This window comes from Heteronotia binoei, chromosome 15, assembly GCF_032191835.1.
Source record: "Heteronotia binoei isolate CCM8104 ecotype False Entrance Well chromosome 15, APGP_CSIRO_Hbin_v1, whole genome shotgun sequence".
Lineage (NCBI taxonomy): Eukaryota > Metazoa > Chordata > Lepidosauria > Squamata > Gekkonidae > Heteronotia > Heteronotia binoei.
In genome coordinates, this window is record NC_083237.1 from 23,247,775 (window position 1) to 23,274,685 (window position 26,911).

Consider the following 26,911-nt stretch of genomic DNA (forward strand, 5'->3'; position numbering starts at 1 on the left):
ATTTGATGTTAATGTCTTGCGGCTCTCAAACATCTGACATATATGGCTCTTACACTAAGCAAGTTTGGCCACCCCTATTGCATACTCTTGGCGGGACAAATGGAGCCCCGCCCTACGCATTACAATGAAAAGAGATTCCCTGTAGGGTGACGACGTCAATAACTCGCAACGGCCCCCAATTCACTTTGCCATACCAAGAAAAATTAATTGGTCTTAAAGGTGCCACTGGACCTTTTTTTTCTGTTCCGGTGCCTGACACAGCCTCCCGAAGAACAAAGACTACATTTCCCATGATTAAAAGCGAGACTCCTGCTCTCTTCCCAAGACCATTGTCGGCTGCATCCTCTTAAAACTCATATACGCGCGAGAGATGACGTACGAGCTCATCGGGAACGGAACTGCATTGCCCGTCGTGCAGCGGGCGTTTGTCGCTCCTTGTGCTTCGGACTACGATTCCTATAAGGCCTTGCGGGGAGGAAGGAAGACGTTAGCCTGGAGGACTCCCATGGCGGGAAATCATGGCAACGCTTGTTGTAGCAGAGCAGGACATGGAGAGATTCGTCAAGGGGCTCTTCCAGGGAAGTCCTGATCTCAGGTGGGAGAGCCTGGGCTCCTGGGTCCCCCCTCCAGAGCTGAGAGGGAATTCCCGCATTCACTGCGGGGCTTATCTCGAGGTTAGCGGGTGGTTCTCTAGGCGGGCAGGGATGATGCTCGTAAACCACAGGCGGCTCTTTGACATGCCTCCTGGCCTGTGGCTCTTCTGAGCACCGTTCTCCAGTGTGCCACCTGCCGTGTATTCCAGGAAAGTAGCCAAGACCATCGCTCAGTAGGGCTTAGGGCTGGTAGGGCGTGGCCACCTTGAAACGCTGGAGGGTGGCTGAATTGCAAGCAATGTTCCCTCTAAGCTTCAGAGTCTTGTGAGCAAAAATTCTACTTTGTGAGCTACTGGCATTAAAGTTGTGAGCTGCTGCATCAATAAGTGTGCTCTAGGGTCATCCTTCCTGAGCTAAGACAAAAATGTGTGAGCTGGAGGCTAAAGATCTGTGAGCTAGCTCACACTAACTCAGCTTAGAGAGAACACTGGTTGCAAGCCACCCTGAGCTGTGGATATCGGGGAGGGAAGGGCTCATCCTCTCCAGCACCCACCTCCTGTCTCCGCAACGTCTGTTCTGTCATGCCGGCATCTGGACAGCTGTCAGGAAGAAAGCAAGCTGGCCAAACCTAGCGCGGGGGAACTACCAGGGAAAAGAGCACGCCTGTCAGAATGGAATGGGGAAGATCTTATGCAAAGTGAGAAGGCAGAGAAGGAAGCCCTTCCCCTCAATGTAAACACACAAGGGCTCACTAAAGTTCAGGGTTTGTTGGGAGAGACAGCCATAAATGCTCAGAAGTGTGGCATTTTAAAAGGTTGCAGTTATATGTTTAGTATTAATAGCTATATCTTAAGTTATTGCATGTGCATTTTTGGTGGGGTGGGAACATGGCATACTGGGCATACTTTAATCACGGCTCTTTTGTGTGTGTGGTAAGTGCTGGCAAGTTGTTTCCGACTTCCAGCAACCCTATGAATTAATGACCTCTAAGCAGGTCTTTTCAGAATTCTACTAAAGTCTGTTCAATTGGACTTACTCCCAGGAAACTGCAAGATTGCACTGATAAAAATGGAGCAGAGGTCCATCCATGGCTATTAGCCGCAAGGTATAGATGGAACACTATGTCTGGGGCAGTGATGCTCTCTATTCTTGGTGCTTGGGGGGGCAAGGGTGAGAGGGCTTCTAGAGTTCTGGCCCCACTGGTGAACCTCCTGATGGCACCTGGTTTTTGGCCACTGTGTGACAGAGTGTTGACTGGATGGACCACTGGCCTGATCCAACATGGCTTCTCTTATGTCCTATCATTGACAGCCCTGCTCAGGTCTTGTAAACTGGGGACTTCCTTGATTGAGTCAATCCATCTTGTGTTGGGTCTTCCTGTTTTCTACTAGCCAGTTTGGTGTAGTGGTGAAGTGTGTGGACTCTTATCTGGGAGAATCGGGTTTGATTCCCCACTCCTCCACTTGCACCTGCTGGAATGGCCTTGGGTCAGCCATAGCTCTCATAGGAGTTGTCCTTGAAAGGGCAACTTCTGGGAGAGCAATCTCAGCCCCACCCACCTCACAGGGTGTCTGTGGTGGTGAGAGGGAGAAGGGAAAGGAGATTTGTAAGCCACTCTGAGTCTCTGATTCAGAGAGAAGGGCGGGGTATAAATCTGCAGTCTTCTACTACTACCTTCAACTGTTCCTGGCATTGTTGTCTTTTTCCAGTGACTCTTGTCTACTCATAACGCAACCGATGGCTCTTTTAATTGATGATAATTTTAAATGTGGCAATGAGCTGCAGAGTCATTACTGTGGCATGACTTAGTCCCCAAATGCATTTGCAGTGGAACGTGGATAGCAAAAATAAAAGGTGGGAGAGCACAGAGTGGTTTTGTTGAAGGAAACCCCAACCAGGCCTCACCTCATTATCAGGGGTTTGGGTGGGGAAGGGCTTGTAGATCGATAGATGTGAATTTCAAGGCTTCAGAAATGGGGGACTCTGCAAGATGTATGAGCAGCTGATCGAGAAGTTCAGAGCTATAAGGAAGAGATGCTGGGATTTATTTGTCCCGCACCTGAGACAACAGTACAAGGCCTATAGCTTAGTTTCCTGTACTCATTTGGTGGTGTAAGATGTGAATATTCTGTAAACGCCTGCCTTGCTATTTCTGTCCCATTGCAGCACCCTTACTCATGCCATCGTGAGGAAAAAATATCTCACCCACATTGGGAAGGAAGCTTTGACGAAAGAGGAGAAAGATCACCTCAAACGGCTGATAGAGAAAGAACTGCTGCAGATTCAGGTACGAGCAGCAATGTAGGGGTGAGGAGACAGAGTATTTCGTCTCAGGGACTGGCTTGGGTGAAGAGGAAGGATGGGTCATGCCATTTGAGGAAGGGAAAATGATCTACGCCTTTTTTTCTACCTCATCCCTGGCTGCAGATTGAAGATTCTGGCGATGAACAGTTACTGATTAAATTTAAGCCTTCAGCCAAAGCTGGGGGCCAAAAGAGAGCCCTTTGTGCCTCTGATAGCTCTGGAGAGGAGGTAAAAAGCCAACATGAGCAGAAGAAGCAGCGAACTATGAAGGAGCTGGGTAAGTGGCGAGGTTGTAAATCTGAAGCCATCCTCTCCTATGCAAATGTTCCTCAATGTGGTGAGCTAGAGGGCTGGTTTCCATCATTCTTGGCAAACAATGGACGAGCATTCCTGAAGGGCAGCTAGACTTTATTAATTTTCTTTATTAATGCATTTCTAATCTACCTGATCTGGATCACCCAAGTTAGTCTGATCTCATCAGATCTTGGAAGCTAAGCAGGGTTGGCTCTGGCTAGTATCTGGATGGGAGACCACCAAGGACTAGGATTCAAAGGCAGGCAGTGGCAAGCTGTCTGTCTGAATGTCTCTTGCCTTGAAAACCCTAAGGAGTTGCCATAAGTCAGCTGTGACTTGACGGCACTCTCCACCGCTATCATCCCACCTTTCCTCTTGTTTCAAAGAGGTTTATGATAACAGTTATAAACTGGGGTGTCCAAACTTGCTTAACGTAAGAGCTACATAGAATAATTGTCAGATGCTTGAGACCCACAAGGCGTGAATGTCAGATGTTTGGGAAGGAAGGAAGGGCAAAAATAGATGAGAGGAGGGAGAGGTGGAAAGAAAGCAACATTAATTGCATTCTCCAAGCTGCTGACTGGCTTGGTTTGGAGAAGTAATTTAAAGACACAGATGCCTTCTTCAAGCCAATCAGCGGGGGCTTCAAGAGCCCCACAGTAGGTGTGAAAGAGCCACAGTATGGCTGCCCCTGTTATCAGCATTTTCAGTTAAAACCAAAATAAAGTAGCAAACCGCAGATCTCACCCCCTTAAAAAATGCCTGTCATTCAAACCCCTTCAAAAGGTTTGCCAAATAGGCCAGTCTTGGCAGCTTCTCTGGAAGATCTCTAGGGAAGGAGAAGGAGCCCTCCTTCATCTCTTCAGAGAGCCCGTTCCACATTGCTGGAGTCACAATAGAAAAGACTAGGACTCTAGTCAACGCCAGATGGGCCACCCTTAGTGGCAATCGTAGCTGGTGCACAGGGACATATGGAAGGAGACAGTCCTTCAAATACCTTGATTACTGATCTTTCCTTGCCAAAACTGGCCACATAGAAAGTCCCTCTGCACATTTGAAGGTGTGCGCTCAAGCTCTGCCCTGCTGTAATATGTTCTGTGGTTCTGTTAGGCACTTTCTTCTGTCTATCCTGAACACACAGCCAGTCAGTTTAATGAGATGAAGGAGGGGATGGATGGGATGGGGCAGTGGCTCAGCACCAAGGGTGGAATTCTAGCAGGAACTCCTTTGCATATTAGGCCATACACCCCTGATGTAGCCAATCCTCCAAGAGCTTCCAAAAAAGAGCCTGTAAGCTCTTGGAGGATTGGCTACATCAGGGGTGTGTGGCCTAATATGCAAAGGAGCTCCTGCTAGAATTCCACCCCTGCTCAGCACAGAGCATCTGCTTTGCAGGAAAAGGTCCCGGGTTCCATCCCTTGCTTCAAAGAGCAGGGGCCAAGAAAAACCCTGTGCTGAAAGCCCAAGGAAGCCTCTGCCAGTCACGGCATGCCATTTCAAGCTAGAGAGACAGTCCTGATTTTTGGTTTGTGTGAGAGAGGCAGAATAATTTGTACACAAAGACAGGAGGCAGATTGCTGGAGGAAAAAAGAACAGCAACTGTGACAGGCAGTGTTCTGCTGAAATCTGTCACTTCCTTACAATGCCATTTTGTTTCTGATGTGTATCAAACTCCTACATTTGGCAAGAGGATGAAACTCGAAAAGCTTCTCTCCCCACCTCACTTTAAAAAAAAGGTTGATGGATCATTGAAGCTATCTGGGGAGGGCTCTGTAACCCTGGAAACCGTATGGTAGGTGAAGTCTGTTTATTTAGAGTTCATCATGGTTGTATTTCATCACCAGTTGGAAAATCAATAGGTCTGCAAATAGGCTGAATACATGAACACACGAAGCTGCCTTCTACAGAATCAGAGACTTGGTCCATCAGAGTCGGTATTGTCTACTCAGACTGGCAGAGGCTCTCCAGGGAGAGGTCTTTCACATCACCTACCACCTAGTTCTCTTAACTGGAGATGCCGAGGATTGAACCTGGGATCTTCTGCATGCAAAGCAGATGCTCTACCATTGAGCAACGACCCCTCTCCTAAGATGTTGATTTTCTAACAATAAACAGCAGCCTTGTATTGTGAAATTGGAAGTGATTGTCTCGCCTTTTTAAGGATCCTCATAAAGGTTCCCTTTGATATTTCTCATATGTACTTCCTTTGTGTTAGTTGATTAATTCATTAGTAACTATAAGTAAACAGTTGAATTATTCTCTTGAGTTTATTCTGTAAGCCACCCTGAGCCCACTTGTGAGATAGGAAAGGGTACAAATTAAATCAATGAAATGAATAAGGACTCATCTGGACTTCCCATAAAAATCCAGACAAATTCCTCCCTTCCAAGGAATGATTTAACTATCATTAAATCCTCTGCTACAACAAAAACTCCTGCCCAGGAAAGATAATATTTTAGAAAACAAGGGAGGCAGCCCCACATTTTCCATGGGGTGCTCATTTTCTGTATGCAAGGGGTATGCAGAGGGCTTTTTTTGTAGCAGGAGCTCCTTTACATATTAGGCCACACATCCCTGATGTAGTCAGTCCTCCAAGAGTTTACAATAGGCCCAGTACTAAGAGCCCTGTAAGCTCCAGGAGGATTGGCTACATCAGGGGGGCGTGGCCTAATATGCAAACGAGTTCCTGCTCCCAAAAAAGCCCTGGATACAGGAAGGAAGCTTTCAAGCATGCAGTTTCCCCATCTGCAGTCCAAAGTGGTATAATGCCAGGCTGCCACTGCCAAGCTTCCCTCAGCTAGGGACCAGCATTGAAGAAGATAAACATGCAAAGGCAGAATCAGGCAAGTGCACAGCCTTCACAGTGCTGTTCTGCTTGAGGGGCCAGCACTACTGAAGCTACGTGCTGGAGCTGATGTGCTCTGGCACTAGCTGGCATTACATGCCTGGAGACATGTTGGGACAATAGCTGCTTGCCACCAAATGCCAGATGAGGTACTGAATTCCGAAGCTAGCATAGCAGCTGCTGCCTGGCTTAAGGCCTGTCCTGTTTGTTTGTTTTTAATTGTTGGTGTTCTATCTTTTAGAACTCAGTTCCGATGAAGAGGATTCTGGGATTGATTCTAAGAAGGCCCAAGTCTGTCGTGGCCCAAAGCATGCTGGAAAATCCTCAAGCTCCTCTGACCATGGAGACTCAAGAACATCTGAGAGCGAGGAGGAGAGAGTGAAGGATAACGCTATACCAACCTCCCAGAGGACCAGCAGGGCACAGCGAGGCAGAGGAAAGGGGAAAAGGTCATTGAGTGAGGGAGAGGAGAGCGAAGGAGGGCAGGGGAGTGAAGTTGAAGAAGAGATCAGCAAACGCAGGAAGGCAACAAAGTACCAGATGGAAACGCTGGAGAGTAATTCTGAGAATGATCTTAAAAAAATCAAGCTCCAGAGGAAGAAAGGGATGGGCAGAGACGAGAAAGGTCCTAACAGGGTGGGGAAGGGGGAGTGCAGAAAAGAAGATAAGCAAAGGGGGAAAAGAGAGTCAGAAGGCGAAAGTGATCTGTCTGAGACATGTGGAAAGAAGAGAACAGATTGGAGTGATAGTGCAAAGGACAGGGCAGGAGGTGGTGGCTGGAAGTCCCAGATCCCAAGAGGTCATAAGGCTCGAGAGCAGAGCCAGAGTGAGGAGGAATCCGACTGTGCTTCAAGGGAGAAGCAGAAGACGCAGAGAAAGGTGACTGGTGATAAACACCAAAAGAAAAATGTGAGTGTGGAAGAGTCGGAGAGTGATTCAGATGACACCGAGGGCAAAGGTCAGATGAAGAAAGATGTGCACAAGTCCAAATCCCAGAGGGCAGGTGCAGAGAAATGGAAGACAGACAGTGATTCGGGAGAAAGAGAGGTGCTTAAAAAGAAGGTAAGAAATCAAGGGATGGAAAAGGCACAGGGGAGGGGGATGAGGAGGAAGGAGCTGGAGGGAAATCAGAAACAGAGGAGTCCAATAAAACAGCAAGGAGGACACAAGCCCAAGAGAAGGGTGAGCAGAAAAGAATTGGGAAGCGAGACAGAAGAAAAGGGCTCAGAACAAAAAAAGACAGGGAGCTCCAGTGGTAGTGAAAACGAGTCCCAGAGTGAGGCAGAGCAGAGGGGGAAAGGCAGAAAGCAGTCTGAGAAGATAGCTGTTAGCAGAGATGACTCAGAAAGTAGCTCTGAAGAAACTGCAGGTGTGACTCAGAGACAAAAGAGGATGTCAGAAGAGAGAAAAGTGAACAAGGAGGTGTCTGGGGGTGAATCTAGTGAGGAAGAAGAAGAAGAACCAAAAAAGAAAGGAGCAGAGAAGTCCCAGCGAGAAAGTGTCAGTGAAGCAAAATCTGAGAGTGATTCTGAAGACTCCAGCAGCGAATCTACAGGAAAGGTGAAAAACAGAAGCTGGCAGGAGCAAAGAACACAGAAGCCCAAAGGCAGAAGTAACAGCAAGGAAGAAATGAGTGAATCAGAAAAGGAGGCAGAGCACAGTCACTCAGGAGATAAAGACAGTCCTAGATCTTCCAAGAAGCAGCATCATGGGAAGGTAAGGTGGGTCATGATATCCGGAGTTCATTATCTGCTACCATTCAGAGTCCCTAACCTCTTCTATGTGATGTGTCTACACTAGGGGTGGCCAACTGTGGCTTTTTCTCACATATTGTGTGACTCTTGAAGTCCCCACCACCCCATTAGCTGACTTGGAGAAGGCATTTCTCTTTAAATCACTTTTCCAAGCCAGCCAGCAGCTTGGAGAATGGGTTTAAAGTTGCTTTCTTTCCACCTCCCATCTATTTGCCTTCCTGCCTGCCTTTCTATTGGCTCTCAAACATCTGAGTTTATTCTGTGTGGCTCCTACATTAAGCAAGTTTGGCCACCTATGGTCTACACCATGCTGGGTTCCAAGAGGAGATCCAAACATTTGAATGTTGCCCATGACATTAAAATATTCTGTACATCTACAAAATATGTATGCCAATAAGAAGGTTCTAGGTAGGCTCCCTCTTTCCAGGTATGTGTTAGTTTTATAGGGGGTATCTTGTGTAGTGGGGAAGATTCAAGTATGAAATTCCCCCATCTTCAGTCACACGTGGTACAAGCCCGGCAGTCAGTGCAAACATTTCAGTGTCATAAACCAGGCTGAAAAGTTCTCTGGTTTCATCCCATCCCCAAACCATTGCAGGACAAAGAGCATCATTCCACAAAGGGCGAGGATCACCCCTCTGTCCAGCGTCTGAAGCGCTACATCCGGGAGTGCGGCGTGCGCAAGAACTACAAGAAGCTGCTGATGGGATGCCGTTCCCGCAAGGCTCAGGTGGAGGTCCTGAGGCAGGAGCTGGAAAACCTGGGGCTGAAGGGTAAGGGAATGGCGGACACTCTGGATAGGACCTCAGATGGTGTCCTGGAGGGGGAGTTTTTTTTCTCCAGGGAGAGGCAAAGGACCCAAAGGGAGTACATGGAACTGCCTTGTACAGACTCAGGTCAAGGGGCTGTGTAGTTTGTTTTCAATTATATATATATATGTTTAAATAATACTACAGTCGTTAAATAGAAATGAGTACATTCATCAAAGTATACAGAACTGAAATGTTGAACAGCGTAATAGGGTCACAAGCCTTCCGTAAAATTGAGCCTGAACATCTACATGCAGTAAACTAAAAAGGCAAATGCAAAGCTGAGAAATAAGTTGGACAGCAGAGATTTTCACCAGCAGTGCATCAGTGTGTTAGGTTAGGAAATACATATTATCCAATCAGTGTGAGCAGAGAAGAGAGAATTGGCTTTTACTTAAAACATAGCAGTCGTTTGAGAGCTTGGACCAACACTTGAGCATTAGAGGTTGCCATTTCTCTAGAAGACTGGATCAGCCAGAGGTATTAAATTTATCCAAATTGTATGTAATCTCATCTAGTCTAGGATAAATAAGTCCCATAACTTCAAGTGCCATTCTTGGAGCAATGGAATGAAGTAGACATCCAGTGTGCTGCTGTAAGACTTTTAGCAGCAGTTATCATAATCATTTCTTGTTTTGCTTTAAAGATTTTGCAAGTTTCCCACAGTTAGAGAACAATTAATTTCAGGGTTAGAGTCATCAAATGACCAGTTATGTGGCCAGGAGGTGCTGCCCCACCAGAGAGAGAATGGGGATCCCAGGTCCGGAAACAAAATGGATGCTGCTTGTCAGAAACAGGCCAAGCGTCACTACTCTCTGCAAAGGGTCAGAGAGACATGTTTTGAGTTTGTTCTGATTACAACATAGGCATCCTTCTGCCCTGACGCTCTCCTCCCCCCCCTACCAAAAGGAATGCATAAGAACAAAAGGGTTCACAGGTACAGTATTGCTCACCACTTAATCCCTGACCAGCTCTTAATAACCTATTTTCCTGCCTTCCTGCTACAGCTCAGCTTCTTTTGTTTACTTCTGTGCTATCCAGTTGCCCAAATCCTTTGTCTTCCACCCTGACTCCTCCTCAGAGTATCCAGACCAAATTAAATCAACCATTAAGTTCATCATGACCCATCCTAGCACACATTGCTGTGTCAGCCTCACCTATTGTTTTGAGCTGGGAATCCATTCAGCTATCCAGGAAAGACACATCATCGCTCATCAAGAGTCATCCCAGCTCTGAGGGTCTTCACCCCTCGAAACCCTATAAAACATGAAGAGCAAGCCACACCTTGTTCAGTCTGAGCACATAGGTTGTTCCCCCATTACTCTGAGGAATGGGCCTCAGACATGCAGTCAGCACATCGGGAACAAGTAATACTACCCTCTTCAACAATCCCTAAGATTCCCTATCACTCATCTCTCTTTCCTAGCCCTTGAGTGTGTATAGTTTATTGTTTGTGTATGCTCTAGTTGCCCACGAACTTCTCAGGTTGAATATTGACATAGCAGCTCTCAGTGAGGTCCGTTTCCCTGAGGAAGGTAGTCTTCAAGAACACAGTGCTGGCTATACCCTCTACTGGTCGGGTAAGTCAAAGGCTGAGAGCCGCCTTTCTGGCGTTGGCTCCATTGCCTCTAAACTCGAAAACCTGCCAACAGGTCACTCAGATCGCATCATGTCCATGCGCCTCCCACTTCAAAACAAGCAGCATGCAACACTCTTTAGTGTGTATGCCCCGACCCTTCAAGAAAAGAACAAGTTCTATGCTGATCTACGCAACCTCGTACAGAAGACCCCTACAGAGGACAAGGTGATCATCCTTGGCGATTTCAATGCCAGAGTAGGTAAAGACTCGGAAGCCTGGAAAGGAGTACTTGGCAAACACGGCATTGGCAACTGCAATGATAACGGGCGCCTCCTGCTAAAATTCTGCACGGAGCACCAGCTCACCATCACCAACACTATCTTTCAGCAGAAGAACAGCCTGAAGACAACCTGGATGCACCCACGGTCCAAGCACTGGCACCTTATCGACTACATTCTGGTGCGCCAGAGAGACCTTTGAGATGTCTTACACACCCGAGTAATGCCCAGTGTGGAATGTCATACGGATCATCGTCTTGTACGCTGCAATCTCCGTCTTCACTTTAAACCCACACCCAGGAGAGGAGGTATCCCTCGGAGGAAGCTTCAGGTTGGCAGCCTTCAGTTAGCCGAAGTTAAAGCTGCCTTCCAAGCAAAACTCCAGTCAAGAATTGAGGACCCCAGTTGCCCCACAGACCCTTCTCCAGAAGCACTCTGGGAACACCTAAAAACTACCATCCTGTTGATCTCTGAAGAAGTCCTCGGGTTCTCCACAAGGAAAAACAAGGACTGGTTTGACGAGAACAATCAAGAGATCCAAGAATTACTAGCGAAAAAGAGATCTGCCTACCAAGCACATCTTGCTCAGCCCTCCTGTCTCGGGAAAAAAGCAATCTTTCGCGCTGCATGTAGCAACCTCCAGCGCAAGCTTCGAGACATTCAGAACGAGTGGTGGACCAAGCTTGCAGAGAGAACCCAGCTGTATGCAGACACTGGTGATTTAAGAGGGTTCTACAAAGCCCTGAAGGCAGTATATGGCCCATCATATCAGGCTCAGAGTCCCTTGCGTAGTGCAGACGGCCAAGTGCTCCTCACAGACAAGGCATCCATACTGAACCGGTGGTCAGAGTATTTTCAGGCTCTCTTCAGTGCCAACCGCATAGTTCAAGATTCAGCAATCCACCTCACCCCACTTCAACCAGTGAAAACAGAGTTGGATGAGATCCCCACCCTAGAAGAGACTATTAAAGCCATCAAGCAACTGAAAAGTGGCAAGGCAGCGGGAGTTGATGGAATCCCACCAGAGATCTGGAAGCATGGGGGCACAGTACTACATAGCACACTTCACAAAGTACTTGTCACCTGCTGGGAACAAGGCAAACTACTACAGGACTTTCGCGATGCAATCATCAGCACTCTACACAAGAACAAAGGGGAAAAGTCAGACTGCTCCAACTACCGGGGGATAACCCTGCTCTCCATCACAGGCAAAATCCTTGCCAGAATACTCCCGAACAGACTGGTGCCCACCATTGCAGAAGAACTCCTCCCAGAAAGCCAGTGCGGCTTCAGAGCTAACAGGAGCACCACCGACATGGTATTTGTTCTCAGGCAGCTCCAAGAGAAATGCAGGGAACAGAACAAGGCTCTGTATGTGACTTTTGTCGACCTTACCAAAGCTTTCGATACCGTTAGCAGGAAAGGCCTGTGGCAAATCTTGGAACGTTTAGGATGTCCCCCAAGGTTCCTCAGCATGATCATCCAGCTACATGAAGACCAGTGAGGCCAAGTCAGACACTGCAACGACCTCTCGGAGCCCTTCCCAATAGGCACAGGTGTAAAGCAAGGCTGCGTTCTCGCGCCAACTCTCTTTACGATCTTCTTTAGCATGATGCTTCAAAGAGCCGCAGTAGATCTAGATGATGACGATGGTGTCTACATCCGCTATCGCACCGATGGCAGCCTGTTCAACCTGAGGCGACTAAAGGCTCACTCCAAGACAATGGAAAAACTTATCCGAGAGCTACTGTTTGCTGATGGTGCTGCACTCGTCTCCCACTCAGTATCAGCTCTGCAGCATATGATGTCCTGCTTTGCAGAGGCTGCCAAGCTATTCGGCCTAGAAATTAGTCTGAAGAAGACAGAAGTTCTCCACCAGCCTGCACCCCAGGAAGATTATCACCCTCCCTGCATCACTGTGGGTGAATCAGTTCTGAAGACAGTCCAGCAGTTCAGCTACCTGGGGTGCATCATCTCCTCAGATGCCAAGATCGACAAGGAGATTGACAACAGGCTGGCAAAGGCAAAAGAGTGTGGAGCAACAAGCATCTAAAAAAGGCACTAAGATCAATGTTTACAAAGCAGTTGTGATGGCAACCCTCATCTACGGCTCCGAATCGTGGGTTTTATGCCATCATCACCTGCGACTCCTTGAGCGCTTTCATCAGCGCTGCCTTCGCACCATCCTCAACATCCACTGGAGTGACTTTGTGACCAACACTGAAGTCCTCAAGAGGGCGGAGGTTACAAGCATCGAGGCATTGCTGTTGAAGACGCAGCTGCGCTGGGCAGGGCATATTTCTAGGATGGAAAACCACCGCCTTCCCAAGATTGCTCTGTATGGCGAACTTTCCACCGGCCATCGAAATAGAGGGGCACCAAAGAAGAGGTACAAGGACTCCTTGAAGAAATCCCTTGGCACCTGTCGCATCAACCATCACCAGTGGTCTGACCTAGCCTCAGATCGCAAAGCATGGAGGCACACCATCCACCAGGCTGTCTCTTCCTTTGAGAACGCACGCATAGCTGGTCTTGAGGACAAAAGGAGATTAAGGAAGAATCGCACTGCTTCAGCACCAACCCCAAATCAGACTTTTCCCTGCAGCCACTGTGGCTGGACCTGCCTGTCCCGCATTGGTCTTGTCAGCCACCAGCGAGCCTGCAGCAGACGTGGACTACTGCACCCTTCTTAAATCTTCGTTCGCGAAGTCAATCCGAGAGAGAGAGATGATTGTACCTTTTACAAATTTTTCCAGTAAACATTATAAAATATATTTACTCTGGAGTCTTTCTTTCTGAAACCAGACTTTCATATCATTGGAGAAAAAATCTCTGCTACAAAATAGCTCTTCTTATGGTCTAACTCTTGCTAATTCCCCCGTCAAAAAGAGATGAGTCTCCCAACATTTCCCATAACAGTTAATATATGGATTTGGTGTTGGATTTGAGTCCAAAATTTACCTATCTGTTTACAAGACCATCAGCCATGGAAAAAAGTTCCTCGTTTCCCACATTGTCTCCAGCAGGTGGGAGGGATCATGGTGTTTGATTGTGCTAATTGTGCAGGGGTTAGGTACCAGTGTGGAATGACCTTGAAATTTTGCAGTTGGATGTTCAGAGCTTTTGAGATGGTGAGCGAGGAGTCCCAAATTTGGTTCCACTGGTCTGCCATTAGCTTTTTATTCAGGTCTACATGTCAGGACAATTGGTATTTTATCAGCCTAGTGGAAGCTGACTGTAATAAGATTTTGTAAATTGTAAAATGTTTTGTAAAATGTTGGGACAGTTGTTGACCTTGTCCATTTGGAGGGTGGGACGCTGCCCCAGTTGACTCTGTGCCTGTCAAATAGCTGTTAAAGGTGAAGAGTTTCTGTTGTGAGGGGAAGCAATCTTCTTTGATTTTTCTGTGGGCATTTCTTGGTTTCTAGATTTTTGTTCTTGGGAATATTTTGCTTGCTTCTTCCCCTTCAATTTTTCATAAGGACTGTTCTTTTGATGGTACATTATCCCTCAAGACATTCAGATGATGGACAAAAACTACAAAGGATTATATTAGAAGTATAATTGGATAGCTGGTAGCTTTTTTACCATATGTGGTGGTTCTGCAAAAAAAAATAAAAATTCTGGACAGAAATATATACAGAAATTCCGAAAACCTTAAAAATCAGATTTGCTATTTCACCAGAGACAATGCTATTAGGAATTCTACCAGTGAGCATGGATAAAAAACGCATGCTCAGATATGTTAACTGCAGCAAGAGTTTTACTTGCAGCTAAGTGGTAAACTGTGTGTTGCCCAACCCTGGAGAACTGGATTGATAAGAGGCAAAAATATGCAGTTATGGCAAAATTGACAAATTATATTAACCAAAAGATGAATTTGAAGACTACTGGAAAGTTTTTTACGATTATTGTAACTTATCTTTGTAGTCAAACATTTTGTGATAAAATACTGAAAAATAACTTAAAGCTCACTTCTGTGCTGACCACAATTAGATGTGTAGCTTAGTATACAATGACACTGAGAGACTTCCTATAAAATCTTATGGATTCTAGTTGTGACTTTTTAAAATATATATGTAACAAATGCTACAATGAAAACTTTGTAATGGCCTTAACAGGGTTACCTATATCATATATTGTTTATTTTATGTCTTGTATTCAAATGTTTTATGTAAATTGATTAAGTGAGCTGGTTGTTGACTGTAATAACAAATTTGTACTTTGAACTTAGTGAAGGAAATATATTCTGTAGTAGATCAAATTGATAAGATAGGATAGGAAGAGAATATTATAGAATATATATAAAAGCTTTAATAGGCTATATTGGATTTTTAAATAGTTATGATATATTACGTTATACATATATTACCTTATATGTATATCCTTACTCATGAAATACTCTCGTTATTCTAAGATGTCATGTATGGACTAATTATTCTTACATATTTGTACACTGAATAAGAAATACCCTTAGCATTTGTTAGTAAAACTGCCCATATATTGTGCACTTATTCTTTGTTTTTCCCCTTCTGTATCCCTATTGAAAATTCATAATAAAAATTTAGTATCAATTTTCCACAGGGACACCCACTCTAGCCAAATGCAAGGCCCTGAAGAAAAAGCTGGAAGAAGCAGCTGAGGTGGCTTCCCTTGATCTCAGCAACATTATTACTACAGAAGGTAGGGGTGTGTGATGAGTGGGAAAAACCAAAGAGAAGGAGTATGGCGGACATCGGGGGCCGGGGATATGGGCAGCCCAAAAACATCTAGTTGCTTGTGGGCAGGTATGGCAAAATTGGACATTCTGAAGAAAAAATTTAAAAGAAAATAGATCATGTTGTACTTTTCACACAGTCAACGTAGGAATGCAGTAATTTTCTATCTTCCAAAAGTTTTCCCATGGTTTTACTCCCAGCTAATCCCTTCACCACATTGTTCCAAGGAGCAATCATGCCACCCTGCCTCAGGACACATTTTTCTCTATAAAAATAGCACTCAACATTTAGTTCATGTTGTGTGTTCCTGGATCCAGTCCACATGCCCAAGATGCTGGTCATTTTGCCCTCCTCAGACCTGAGGCCTCTTTTGAATGAGTAGCTATGATTCCCCCAAACCCCTGCTATAATCCTGCTCACCCGTCTTCCCTGCAACTAGTGTGTTTGTATGCATTATCTTCTGTATGTGTACATTATTTTGTTTTCTATTAATAAAACAACCTCCCTTGGTTAAGCAACAGTCTGGCTAATTCTGAGAGTTCTCTAAGGAAATATTCTGGTATACATATTTTGGTGTAAAAATTCTGTTACCACCTCTCATTAGCTAGAATCTCCTATGACCTAATATTCCTCCCCCTCCCCCCCGAAAAAAAATATCAGGAGATCCTCGATTCCAGTAACAGTCCTGTATGTGCAGCTACACCAGCAACAGGAGAAACACACAAGCTTGTCTTCTGTTGGAAATCACACCATTGTGTCCATTCATGCAGCTCTCTGCTCTCTCCCCCACCCTTTTTCCATCCCGTCAGGCCGCCCAAGGCGTCGTAATGTCTGGAGTCTCTACAGCAAGCCAGAGGAGCCACCCGGATCTCCAGATGAGTCACCCATCCGCCGTCCTGCAACAGACTGGTCCCGCCTTCAAGGGGTCATCAACTCCGACGATGAAAGCGATTGACTGTGAGGTGGACAAGAGGGCATCCAAGCAGTGATGGGTCACGACCCTAGCTTTGAGGAGAAGGGAGGATTAAAGTAAGGATTGTCATCTTCTGACCAGGAAGACAGTTCTTCTGGGTGTTCTTAATCCACGTCTTTGGATCCGTTAGGTGGAAAGCTACCACCTTCTGCTCATTTCCTGTACCCAGGAGACAAAAGCACACATGATCTACTTTGAGCACAGAGATCTTTCTCCTTCTGAAAATACACCTGATGTCAGAGGAAATGGGTAGGGAGGGGACCAAGATATCCTAAGTACAAAATGCCTAAATCTGTGCCTGGATTGAAACTTTAGTCAGGCAGTAGACATCCATTCTCGTGGGAAATCCCAGAGGAGGCAGCAGCATATACGCGTGCGTAAGTTCTTTAAATATTTACATTGTTTGTCTTTGTCTTCTGCAGTATTCCTAAACAAGGCACAAATAAGCATGAGTGGGGAAGGGGGGGTTATTTTCATTTCAGACATAAACCTAGACTGTGATGCAGCACATGAAAATGGCTGGGCTTGCCCATGCCCTCCTTTCTCTTCTCTTTATCTAGCAAACTTGGGATCAAGTGCACTTAGCATAAAACCATAGTTTGCATTTGCATCTGACATGCCAAAGTTTACAGCTTGTCGTTCAGTCTAGGATTGCAAGCCACAGGTTGAAGCTGGTTTACAGTCTCAGACGAGGGGGAAGCACAAACCGTAACTTGGCCAACTTGGGCTTAAAACACAAGATGTGGTTTGTATAAGAGTAGAAGGAGCTAACTGGTTGATCTTGTTCACTTAGCAACAATGGCTTGGTGTTGCTCTGGAGCAACCCATACTCTGGGACAAGGCCAGCTCCTTTCTGTGTCCTGAAGGTCCCTCCCTCTCCCAGTTTATTTTGGTCATCTGTAAAGAATCTAATTCTAAAATGGACCCTGTTCATATGGAAGATGGCACCTTTATAAAGGGGTACATATTGTGTTTATGTTTTGTACATTTTTATGACTAAATTTTTTTTATATTTGTTAAATAAAGTATTCTGTTGTGTTCCTGGAAGCCTCATATTTCCTGCAGTTTAGCTTAGAAGAGCAAGTTTCTAGATCTCATGGAACAAAGACTCCAGTCACAAGGAAGAGAGCCTCTGGTGCATACATGCCTCCTTCATGTGCACGTGCAGTGGCCTGGAAGGTTATTTCTTTAAAAAAAATTATTTTGAAGTTAGGTGGTTATTTCCATGTCATATCTCATTCTGCAGAGGAACTGGTGTGACTTATACCACGTTTGGGTCTTTCCCATCAACTGGGTGCTACCCTTGTGTTCATCCTGCAATTTCTTCTACAGTGTGAGATCATACCACAGAGTAATAGCTGGAGTTGTGGCTGAAGGGGCCCTGGTCTGTTTTCCCTTGCTCAGAACTCTTGTTGGGTTAGTGCAATGTACTGCATTTAAGACTACTTTTCCAGTGGCTGTGGAAACTGAAATATTGGGGTCTAAATACAACTTGGGAACGTGTAACTGCAAAATAAGGATTTTATGTACAGGGTATGATGCATAGTGTGATTAGCCAGAGAAGACTTTCTGGTCAAATAACCCAATACTTCCAAGTTTGGCAGAAGGTCCCAAAGGCCTTTGAATTAGATCTTTTTTTTCTACACGCTTTTAGCGAGGATTAAATTTCTCCACTTCTCGTGTCATTTTTGTCTTTGGAAGGGGGGGAGCATTCTTTCATGCACAAAAAGGCCTCATAACAGTTTCAAAATGTTTTTTATTTATTAAGATCTTTGAACGGAAACTATAAGAAACCCTAACTTTAATATAGAGATTTCCCCCTTTTCAATCTTCTGTTATGTACAAACTATACAGAAAGGCAAAGGCTTTAAATATTTATATATGTATATATAACACTTGAAAAGAAGACCCGCTGTGCTCTAATCCTTGTCAACCAGCTGCCCCCTTAATGAGATCTGAAATTCTCCTCATGGGCCCAATTCATACCTTGGGAGTGAAATGTTCTATATGGCTACATGACCCTTAAATTAACCATTGCTACTAGCTGGTCTAAAGATTTGCCTCTCCATTATTGTTGTCCCCCACTCCACCTCCGCTCTTCAGATACCAGCCATTTTGTGACATTTAAGAGTCTTCTAACTTAAACTGGAAGAATGAATTTGCTGTGGTTGGAGAAGAATTTCAATCCGTTTTCAGCCCCCAAACCTTCCTCTACTAACAACACTGCTTGAAGAAATGGAAAACAAACTTGAAGCAGATGGTGAGGTGGGGTGGTAGATTCTGGGAAGTGTATGTTTGTGGGTCTGAAAAATCATGTACAGCAGTCTTGCTCTCAGGTACTTTCAACTGGCTTTATTTCCTGACTCACCATTAATCTTGTATATTCCCACTTACGGGTTTCAGACCAGGGCGCATACTTAGAGGTTTTTGCTTAAAACTATATTAGTTTAACAGCTGTTACATTTCTTCCTTGGGTCAGCTTTCAGCTGCTGCTAGTAATTTTGATACAGGAAGCTTCTAGGATAGTCTACAAAAGAGTTAATATAGGTTTCTGTAAATATTTTGAATGAGTTTTTGTTACATTACTCTCCTATAGTCTTAACAATTTTCCTGAAATATGTCAAAATAAAATATTTCATGAAGGGAAAAGGGAAATACGGTCTACACTTTGAAAGTTGTGAGATCCAATTTGCCAAATATTGTCTGTGAGATCTGAAAACTAGTTGTGGGTTGGGAGGAGGGAGCTGTTCTCCCTCAAAATGTAAAAATACATTCCCAAGTGGTTTAGTTTTATTTTTGCAAAGAATTGGCCTAGAAATTACCTTTCCTCTTGCAAAAGACCAAATCAGTCTATTAACTTCACTGAGCCAGAACTCTGACTAGAGTATTTGGTAGGAAAGCCAAAATGAGCTGAAACTATTTTCAACCATAAGAATGTTAATGTGCTGGATTCTTCAGAGACAGTATTGAATTGAAACGGCTACTGTTTATATCATTGTAGGAATCTATGTGAAAGTTTAGAATTCTACAAATGAACATGTTTACAAGATGGTAGTGAGTTTGGCGGGGTTTTGTACAAGGGGCTGACTGACAGGTTGGTAGAAGATGTGCAACTACTTCAGTATAGAACTTCCTTCACAGTAAAAACCACCAGTCAGTTCATTTCAAACCTCCTCAAATGGGGATTTGAGATGCAAATCAGCCTTTCAACAACCTCTCTGAAGCACTTTGGAGTCTACACCTGTCCAAAAAACAGGCAACAGCACAGCCTCCATAGCTTCAAAACCATGTTTGCTGCTTCCCTTCCAATTTCTTGGTGCAGCCTGGACTGCTTGTAAGCACCATTTTGAAATGTTAACACACAATGAGTATGTTTTTAATGGAAAATATCCACAACTGTAGTGTATTTTCCACTTTCATGTACTGACTGTAGAGCTCTTGTTCGACTGGAAGAACGTTTAGCTTGAAATTTGCCCAACACGAAACTTGTTTAAAATGCGGGGTTGCTTCTTCAGATACTAAATTCACTGCCAAGTATTGCTTCTTTACTATTATTTTGCATGGAATTTTATTCTGGCTGCCTCCAGTGGTAGATGTTTCTCTTTGAAAATGTGCTTCTTTGTAAAAAATTCAGAAAACTCCCCACTTCCCAACCCGCACACCACCGGAGCCCTTTGTAATTTGTTGGTTTTAGGGGTACAGATGAGACAGACTGGTTTTTAATATTAAACTACTTCCTTGTGCCAGAAGTAAAGGCATCTGAACTTCTAACCTTTTCCAGTTAAACTGTACCTTCCTTGGTGCCATTTGTTTTCCCCAGCTTTGAATGCGCACTCTATGCTGAGGTAATATTAAAATTCTTCCTTCCTTCCCTTCAGTCTTTTGGGTTCTCCATCCACTCTACTGAAACATAGTATTTATGGCACTTATGGGTGGGGTTTATACTAGTTTTCCCTCCGGTTTCCATCTTCCCTCTACCACTGGATGTTCTCTCATCTTTAGTTTCCTGACCTGGCCCAGTATTGGTGGTGCACTCCTTGAATGTTTGGAGTAATGTTAACAGTGGTTTACATAATCCTGATGCTTAAATAACATTCCTTGAGGGAGGAAAACATTGTGTTCACTGAAAACTAAAAATAATTCCAATCCCCATTGCTGGGAAGTAATTTTTGAGAAGATTACTTTTCTGCCTCCTAACTAGGGAGAAGTAATTTTTTAATACCTTGGGGCCCTTACTTAGAATTATTTACTCCCTTATACTTCCTCATAACTATCTTGCCAGAATAAGTAAGATTAAGTTCCTGGTGATGACTGCCATATCAGAAAGTCCATGTAACTCAAGTCTTTCCCATGATCTAATATTGCAAGGTCTTACAAAAAGACTAACCATAACAGAATTTCTTATCAAGGTCCACCATGTTGGAAGGTCATAACAAAGTCCTACCATGGTGGAACATTTTGATCTTAAGTCCGGCCAGCCCACCACCCAACCATCTTCCCAAAGTTACCCAGAGTCTATCTTAAGTTCCACAAGGGGACCAGCCCACGGGTCTCCTTTTCATAGACGTCTGGAACCAGCCCGATGGGCGAGGGCACCATCTTAACAGTGTTCTTGCCAAACAGCTTGCGTTCATATTCAATTAGTTGCCTCCAGAAGCCTACATTGGGCCTTACAACGGGTCTCCTGCTCTTCACCCACTCATGGGCATCCAAGAGGCTCAACCGGTGATATTTCATTAAATAGGCAATACAGAGAGAGGCAGACCTGCTGACACCTGCCACACAATGGACAAGGGTTCTTCCATTCTTCTTCCCTGTCTGGTGTATCCTATCAGCTACGGAATCAAAGTACAAGGAGAGTGGAGCGTGAGGGAGGTCAGGAACGGGCACCTTGACATAGTCAATATCTGGCCAGTTGGCATTGGGGATTTCCATCGTAGCATTCACTACACAAGTCACTGCCCTGGAGTAGACCATATGTCTGTTGGATGCTGCATTTCCAGAGCAGAGGTAGAGGCAGGGTGAGATTTGGGCGATGCCTCCTAAGACAGACAAAGCGTTCCCAGCAGTGGGGGACGGTTTGGTCACCGAAGGGGGTGGAGAACGGCGGAAAAAGCCGTGGTTCCGGAAATTCATGGTGGATGGTTCAGCATACATAACAGCTGTGGAGAAGAAAGGCAAGTCTTAAGAACTGGTGCACTCTTAAAAGTTAAATGGTCACATCCTATTCCCTAATTTTTTTATTTAACCAGCTAGCATTTGGTTACAATTTAAGATCAAAAGCCACTCCCTCCCACACACAATTCTTGACCCCTTCTCAGAGCAGTAGCTCAAAATTAAATCGTTTTAACGGGATAGATGGGACTGGGCATAGGTCTGTTTGTTTTGGGGAAGGACGTTTCAGCAGATATGGGGTGAACCAGGGATGGGAATTAGAAATGGTTACTGGAGCAAACCAAGTAGATCTGATAGCAATGGGGGGGGGGGGGAGACAGTGATTTTAGGAAGCAGAGGAGAACTTGGACAGATAAGAGCAACATGAAGCGACAAAAAAATAAACGAAGAGCAAACGATAAATGCGAAGGACTATCTCCCAGCAAGGTCTGCATTTGTGCGAAGCCAAACATCGTTCGATATCCTACCTCAGTCATTTTCTTGAAGCCCCTCCAGGAGCTGAGCGTGGACTCCTGCTCCCAAGGGCGGGGGTGGAGAGAGGGAAGGAACTAGAAACTGTGATGCTGCAGGAATGATGCGCAGAAAGGGGATGATGGAGAAGATGGGAAAATGGAGGAATGGGGAGGGAGTGGACAGCCTCTTAAAGGGCCAGTGGGCTCTTTGCTGGTCCCTGAGCTCTGCCCCTCCCATCCTCTTGCCAACACAGCAATGGGCTCAAAATGGGGTGGGGGGGGGAGGCTTTGATCCCAATTTGTAACTCTTTGTGACTATTGGTGCGCAAAGAGGGAGGTGGCTGTGCATCAGAGCTTCCCTTCCTCTGGTGGATGAACAGCCCCTCCCCCAAGTGTCTGAATTCATTATACCCTGCAGCTTATGCTCTCCTCCTTCCCAAGTTGCTTCTTCCTGTTCAATAATCACACCTCCTAGGCTCAGAGACTGCATTCTTTCCCCTTTTAAAATATCAGTGCATTGTCCAAATTGGGATGTACTGGTTTGTCCTGGAATCTAAGTCATGCTACCAGCATGTAGCTGAAAACGCTGAGTCTTAAACAAGGGATAAGATGACATCAGGATTAATGCATAGATTCTGTAGGCATGGCACTGCAAAATGGTTATGCTCACTACAGCCCAGAGAACCCTGCTGGGCCTTGCAGGTTAGCCCCAGGGCATTCAAAAGCATGCTTTTGTTTCCTTAAAAGGGCCGCATTACAAGAATCCCACTCAGGTATATCACAGTATACAGTTATAACTTGCCATCCCAATGTCTCTTGAACGAAGGGCTGCCAGCTCTGGGTTGGAAAACTTCCAGAGACACTGGGGGCTGCAGGGTTTGGGGAGGAGAGGAAGCTCATTAGACATGAATGCCATAGAGCAGGGGTGGCCATGCTGCAGCTCAGGAGCCACATGTGGCTCTTTCACACAAATTGTGTGGCTCTCGATGCCCCCACCGACCCACAGCTGGCTTGGAGAAGGCTTTGTGTTTTAAAATCACTTCTCCAAGTCAGCTGACAGCTTGGGAGAATGTGTTTAAAATTAAAGTTGTTTTCTTTCCACCACTCCCTCCTTCCCTCTCCCCATCTATTTGCCTGTCTGCCTTCCTTCTCTCAAACATCTGACAGTCATTCTGTGTGGCTCTTATGTTAAGCAACTTTGGCCACCCCTGCCGCACAGGCTACCCTTTAAAGCAGACATTTTCTCCAAGCAAACTGATCTCTGTGGTCTGGAGATCATCTATACTACCTGGAGATCACCAAGCCCCACCTGGAGGTTGGCAGCCCTAAGCCACAAGCACTCGGAGCTTCTCATTCTGCCTCATTTCCGCACTCGACTGCTGGCTCACACAACCTTTCCTGTGGCCAATGTACAAAAATGAAGCCCTGCAAGAAGCAACCATGCTTGAAAAGTAGGTGAGGAGATGTCAAGGGTAGGCAGGGCCGGGGCACACAGTGGAGATCACTTAACACAGGCTGATTATCCTTTAACCATATTTCCAGTAGCTGGAGTTTAGGGGGAGGTATGCAGTCTTTCTATATGTATGTTTATAACCAGAGTTCACACATGATGCTGCCTTATAGTGAATCAAACTCTTGATTTGTTAAAGTTAGACATATAATTTGTTAAAGTTAGACATTAATGGTTTTATGAATGTTTATCCGTTTTAGATGTATTTAAATGGTTTTAATGGTTTAAATGGTTTAATGGTTTTAGATGTATTTAAATGGTTTATGAATATGTGTGTTTGATGTGTTGGTATGTTTGTGGAAGAGCACCTCATTTCGTTGCTCTCTTTTTGTTGAGAACAATGACAATAAATTCATCTATCTATCTATCTAAAGTCTGACTGGCAGAGGTTCTTCCGGATTCTTTCACCCACTACCTGATCCTTTAAACTAGTGAACAGGCCTAGAACCTTCTGCATGTTAAGCAGGATGTTCTACAACTGAACTACAGTCCCTCCTCAAGGGTTGAAATTTCAACATGTGTAAGGGTCAGAAGAGCGAAGAAGGGGTTGGATAAATATTTTGGATCCATAAACACAAAATAAAAAGTTATCTTGAGAAACGCCTTGTAACTAGTTCCCAAAAGCCATTCGCCTGACTCAGCCTGGAATTCTTCTCACCCTCACCCTCTCTATGGTATTCTCCCCCCACCACCACCTTTTGACATCATATCGCTTCAGTCTAGGAATTAGTCCAGTCCAGCCTGGTTGCTTCTCTAGGAATCCTGAACACAAAGTACTGCCTCCATTTATTCTTATTGTTTCATCACTTTCAGCCTCCTTTGGTCTCATGTTTATTTCTGGTGTGGATTGAAATCATGTCCATTACAGACTTCACTAAGCTCCCCTGCCCCCCCAAACCTCTGCAGCTCAGATATGCTTTATTTCCAGAACTGTATTTGAGAACACAGCCTCATCTGATTTCCAGAGATCCATTTAAACTCCCAACTCTCTGATCGTTATTCCTTTTCTATAGAATTCCAGATCTCCCTAGAAACAACATTTGCCCCCCACCACTTAGGAATGTACAAACCACATATTCATGCCTCATTTCTAAACCCTATCAATAAACCAACTTTTTAAAAAGTTAAATTTCAAATTGTTATTGCCACAAAAATAGCACACAAGCGTTAACCATTCCCTGGACAATCATGGTTGCAAAACAATGCTTGGTCCGTGAAATTATCCTGAGTCAGTTTTGTATGTAGAACTGGAACTCTGGCCCACCTTTAGTAATTATAAATACAGAACAAAGGATGTGAGCCATTATGGTGGATCAATTGCTTTGGAATAAAAGGTGAGATTTTACATTTACACACCTTCTGCCTGGCTCCCATATATCCATTGATCCCATGCTCCCCTTCTAAGCTCCCCAATTGTTCCACACCACACCACTTCCCCACAAAACCCAGTTCCTACCTGCAGTGAACACCTCAGAATATTCTTGCTACCTTCCTTTTCCAAGTGCATCCAGGTCCCAGAATTTTCTCCAAGGCCGGGAATCTTTCCCACCTCAAAAGCCATGCATAGGCTTCAATAGCAGCGTCAAAATAAATAAATAAATAAAAAGCTGCTATCCCATCTACCGCAAACAACCCAAAACTTAAAACGAATACATTACCAGTCAGTTTCTCGCGGTCTTTCAGCGAAGGCTCTGCAAAACTGTTCTCCCAACTTCCCGTTCCTCTTTATTGAACGCCAAATATCCCCAGGGGCCCTTTAGGGAAGAGGCTCAGGCCGGAGAGAGGAGGAGACTCGGAAAGAATGCCTCTGGCTCGGCTTCGACGCGGCGGCCCTCCTTCCCTCCTCCTCCTCTCTTTCCCAGTAGATCTCTTTTTGTATGTGCATATATATATTATAATAAATATAAATCTCTCTCTCTATTCTGCACTCTGGGCCCGGCTCCTTCCCGGCGTGTCTTCCTCCCGGGTGGGGATCCGGAGTTTCCTTCCTTGGCTCCCCCCCAGCGTTGCCTATATACCACCCCTGCCAGCCCCCTCCCCGGCTGGACCACTCGAGCGTTGGAGGTAACAAAGGGTTGCCATGGCGACGGGATGCGGGGGAGGATGCTGGCGTCAGAGCCGGTGACACAGGCCGGCGCTCATGAAAGGGGAGGAGGCGGAGGCGGCGGGGGAAGGAGCGAAGAGCCCCGGGGTTCCCCCGCCCTCCTCCGCTTCCGGTGCAGCGTCCCCGCTCTGACTCCCGCGGAGGTGTGCGTGACCCACCCAGGCGGTGTCGTGAAGACACCAAGCGCTGCAAAAAGCGACCTGTTCGGGGGCCAAGATGAAATGTCCTTTTCCAGGAAGACCAAAAGGGCTTCAGAAAGTTGGGGGGGGGGGGTATTATTTTTTTTAATGTACAGAGGTATCTTCAGGGAGGACCGGTGTTTTCTCTCCCGCCCCCCCCCGCCCGTTTATTATTCATGATGCCATTATGTTCTTTACACACAAAAACCCAAGCAAGCGGTGTACCAACTGGGGGTCCTTCTGCTCGCTGTTTGGGGGGAGCTCAACCCTCTGCGAGAGCCTCCCCCTCCTTTTCCCTCCCCTCTGCCCACTCTGCGCGCGTCACCATCTCACCCCATCTTCTCTCCCCCTCCCTTCACGCTCTTGCAAGTGGAAGGCGCGAGAAACGCTCGTGAGTCATGTGGAAGGTGCAAAGATCCCAGGCCCTGGAGAGGGTGAATTAGCACCCAAGTTATTCGAGGAGACCAAGGCGGGGAGGAAAAAGTGCGGGAAAGGAATCCCAGGGGTGAAGCCAGGGCAGGGCAAAAACGGGAGGAGCGGACGGGAAGGAAGGGGAGAGAGAAGTTTCAGTCTCATCTGATGGAGAAGGAGCATTGGACGCGGGGAACCCACGGGATTGGGGACTAGGCTGGGGGAAGAATTATCTGCTCTAAAATTCTTTCCTTTCTCATCGATTTCCCCGCCCCCTCCTCTGGAGAGAAAGGCTGGCCTATTTAAACATAAGAGCATAAGAGAAGCCATGTTGGATCAGGCCAATGGCCCATCCAATCCAACACTGTGTCACAGTGGCCAAAAAACCCAGGTGCCATCAGGCGGCCCTTCAGTGGGACCAGGACACCAGCAGCCCTCCCACTGCTGACCCAAGCACCAAGAATACAGAGCAACACTTGCCCCAGACAGAGAGCTCCAACAATACCCTGTATTGACAATGACAACTGAAGAGAACCCCCATGTACAGAGGCAGTGTACCTCTGAATATCAGATGCTTGGGGTGCTGCCTCGATTTCATGCTTGTGGGAGTTCCTGGAAGCTAGTGGCCGTCCACTGTTGGAAGCAGGATGCTGGGCTAGATAAACAGCAGGATCTCCACACACACACACACACCAGGGCTTTTCCAGGCACACACTTTTGTGAAAGAAATGAGGCAAGCCAACGTGTACCTTCTTAACTGTATATAAATGAACGACGTCTTCCTCTCTGGAATCAGCTGCATTTTAGCCGTATTCAGACCTCAGGGTTTGGACAGGAATCCCATGCTGTTAAAGGCTGGGTGATAACGGCCCATCTGCTCGGGTACATTATGCCATCAGGCAGAGCTGCCACATTTTGAAAAACAAAAAAGAG

The 26,911-nt window shown here is 45.6% G+C and overlaps 3 protein-coding genes across 6 annotated transcripts in view; 1 reads left to right on the forward strand and 2 right to left on the reverse strand.

The window, feature by feature from the left end:
• Positions 1–26,911, reverse strand: part of SEZ6L2 (seizure related 6 homolog like 2) — a 69,569-nt gene that overhangs the window by 2,118 nt on the left and 40,540 nt on the right. The gene's annotated exons all lie outside the window — the stretch shown is intronic.
• On the forward strand, positions 368–17,188 carry HIRIP3 (HIRA interacting protein 3). Its single transcript, XM_060256808.1, has 7 exons — positions 368–595; positions 2,760–2,880; positions 3,021–3,174; positions 6,278–7,752; positions 8,389–8,563; positions 15,041–15,139; positions 15,984–17,188. Exons 1-7 carry the CDS (start codon positions 519–521, stop codon positions 16,127–16,129), a joined length of 2,247 nt encoding a protein of 748 aa, XP_060112791.1. The 5' UTR covers positions 368–518; the 3' UTR covers positions 16,130–17,188.
• Positions 20,485–25,033, reverse strand: LOC132584157 (dual specificity protein phosphatase 14-like). 3 transcript variants are annotated; one of them, XM_060255964.1, is made up of 2 exons: positions 24,943–25,033; positions 20,485–21,309 (listed from the first exon to the last, which is right to left on the reverse strand). In XM_060255964.1, the coding sequence occupies exon 2, from the start codon at positions 21,302–21,304 to the stop codon at positions 20,663–20,665; it is 642 nt and encodes a 213-aa protein (XP_060111947.1). In that variant the 5' UTR covers positions 21,305–21,309; positions 24,943–25,033; the 3' UTR covers positions 20,485–20,662. The 3 variants fall into 3 exon arrangements, with proteins under 3 accessions (XP_060111947.1, XP_060111949.1, XP_060111948.1); XM_060255966.1 differs by lacking the exon at positions 24,943–25,033 and adding an exon at positions 24,741–24,753; XM_060255965.1 differs by lacking the exon at positions 24,943–25,033 and adding an exon at positions 21,790–21,812.

Bases quoted from the DNA above. Each gene is read 5' to 3' on its own strand.
- HIRIP3 (XM_060256808.1), top strand. From the start codon at position 519: ATGGCAACGCTTGTTGTAGCAGAGCAGGACATGGAGAGATTCGTCAAG. The intron at 596-2,759 runs GTGGGAGAGCCT...GTCCCATTGCAG, and splicing joins CAGGGAAGTCCTGATCTCAG to CACCCTTACTCATGCCATCG. The intron at 15,140-15,983 runs GTAGGGGTGTGT...CCATCCCGTCAG, and splicing joins CAACATTATTACTACAGAAG to GCCGCCCAAGGCGTCGTAAT.
- LOC132584157 (XM_060255964.1), bottom strand. From the start codon at position 21,304: ATGTATGCTGAACCATCCACCATGAATTTCCGGAACCACGGCTTTTTC.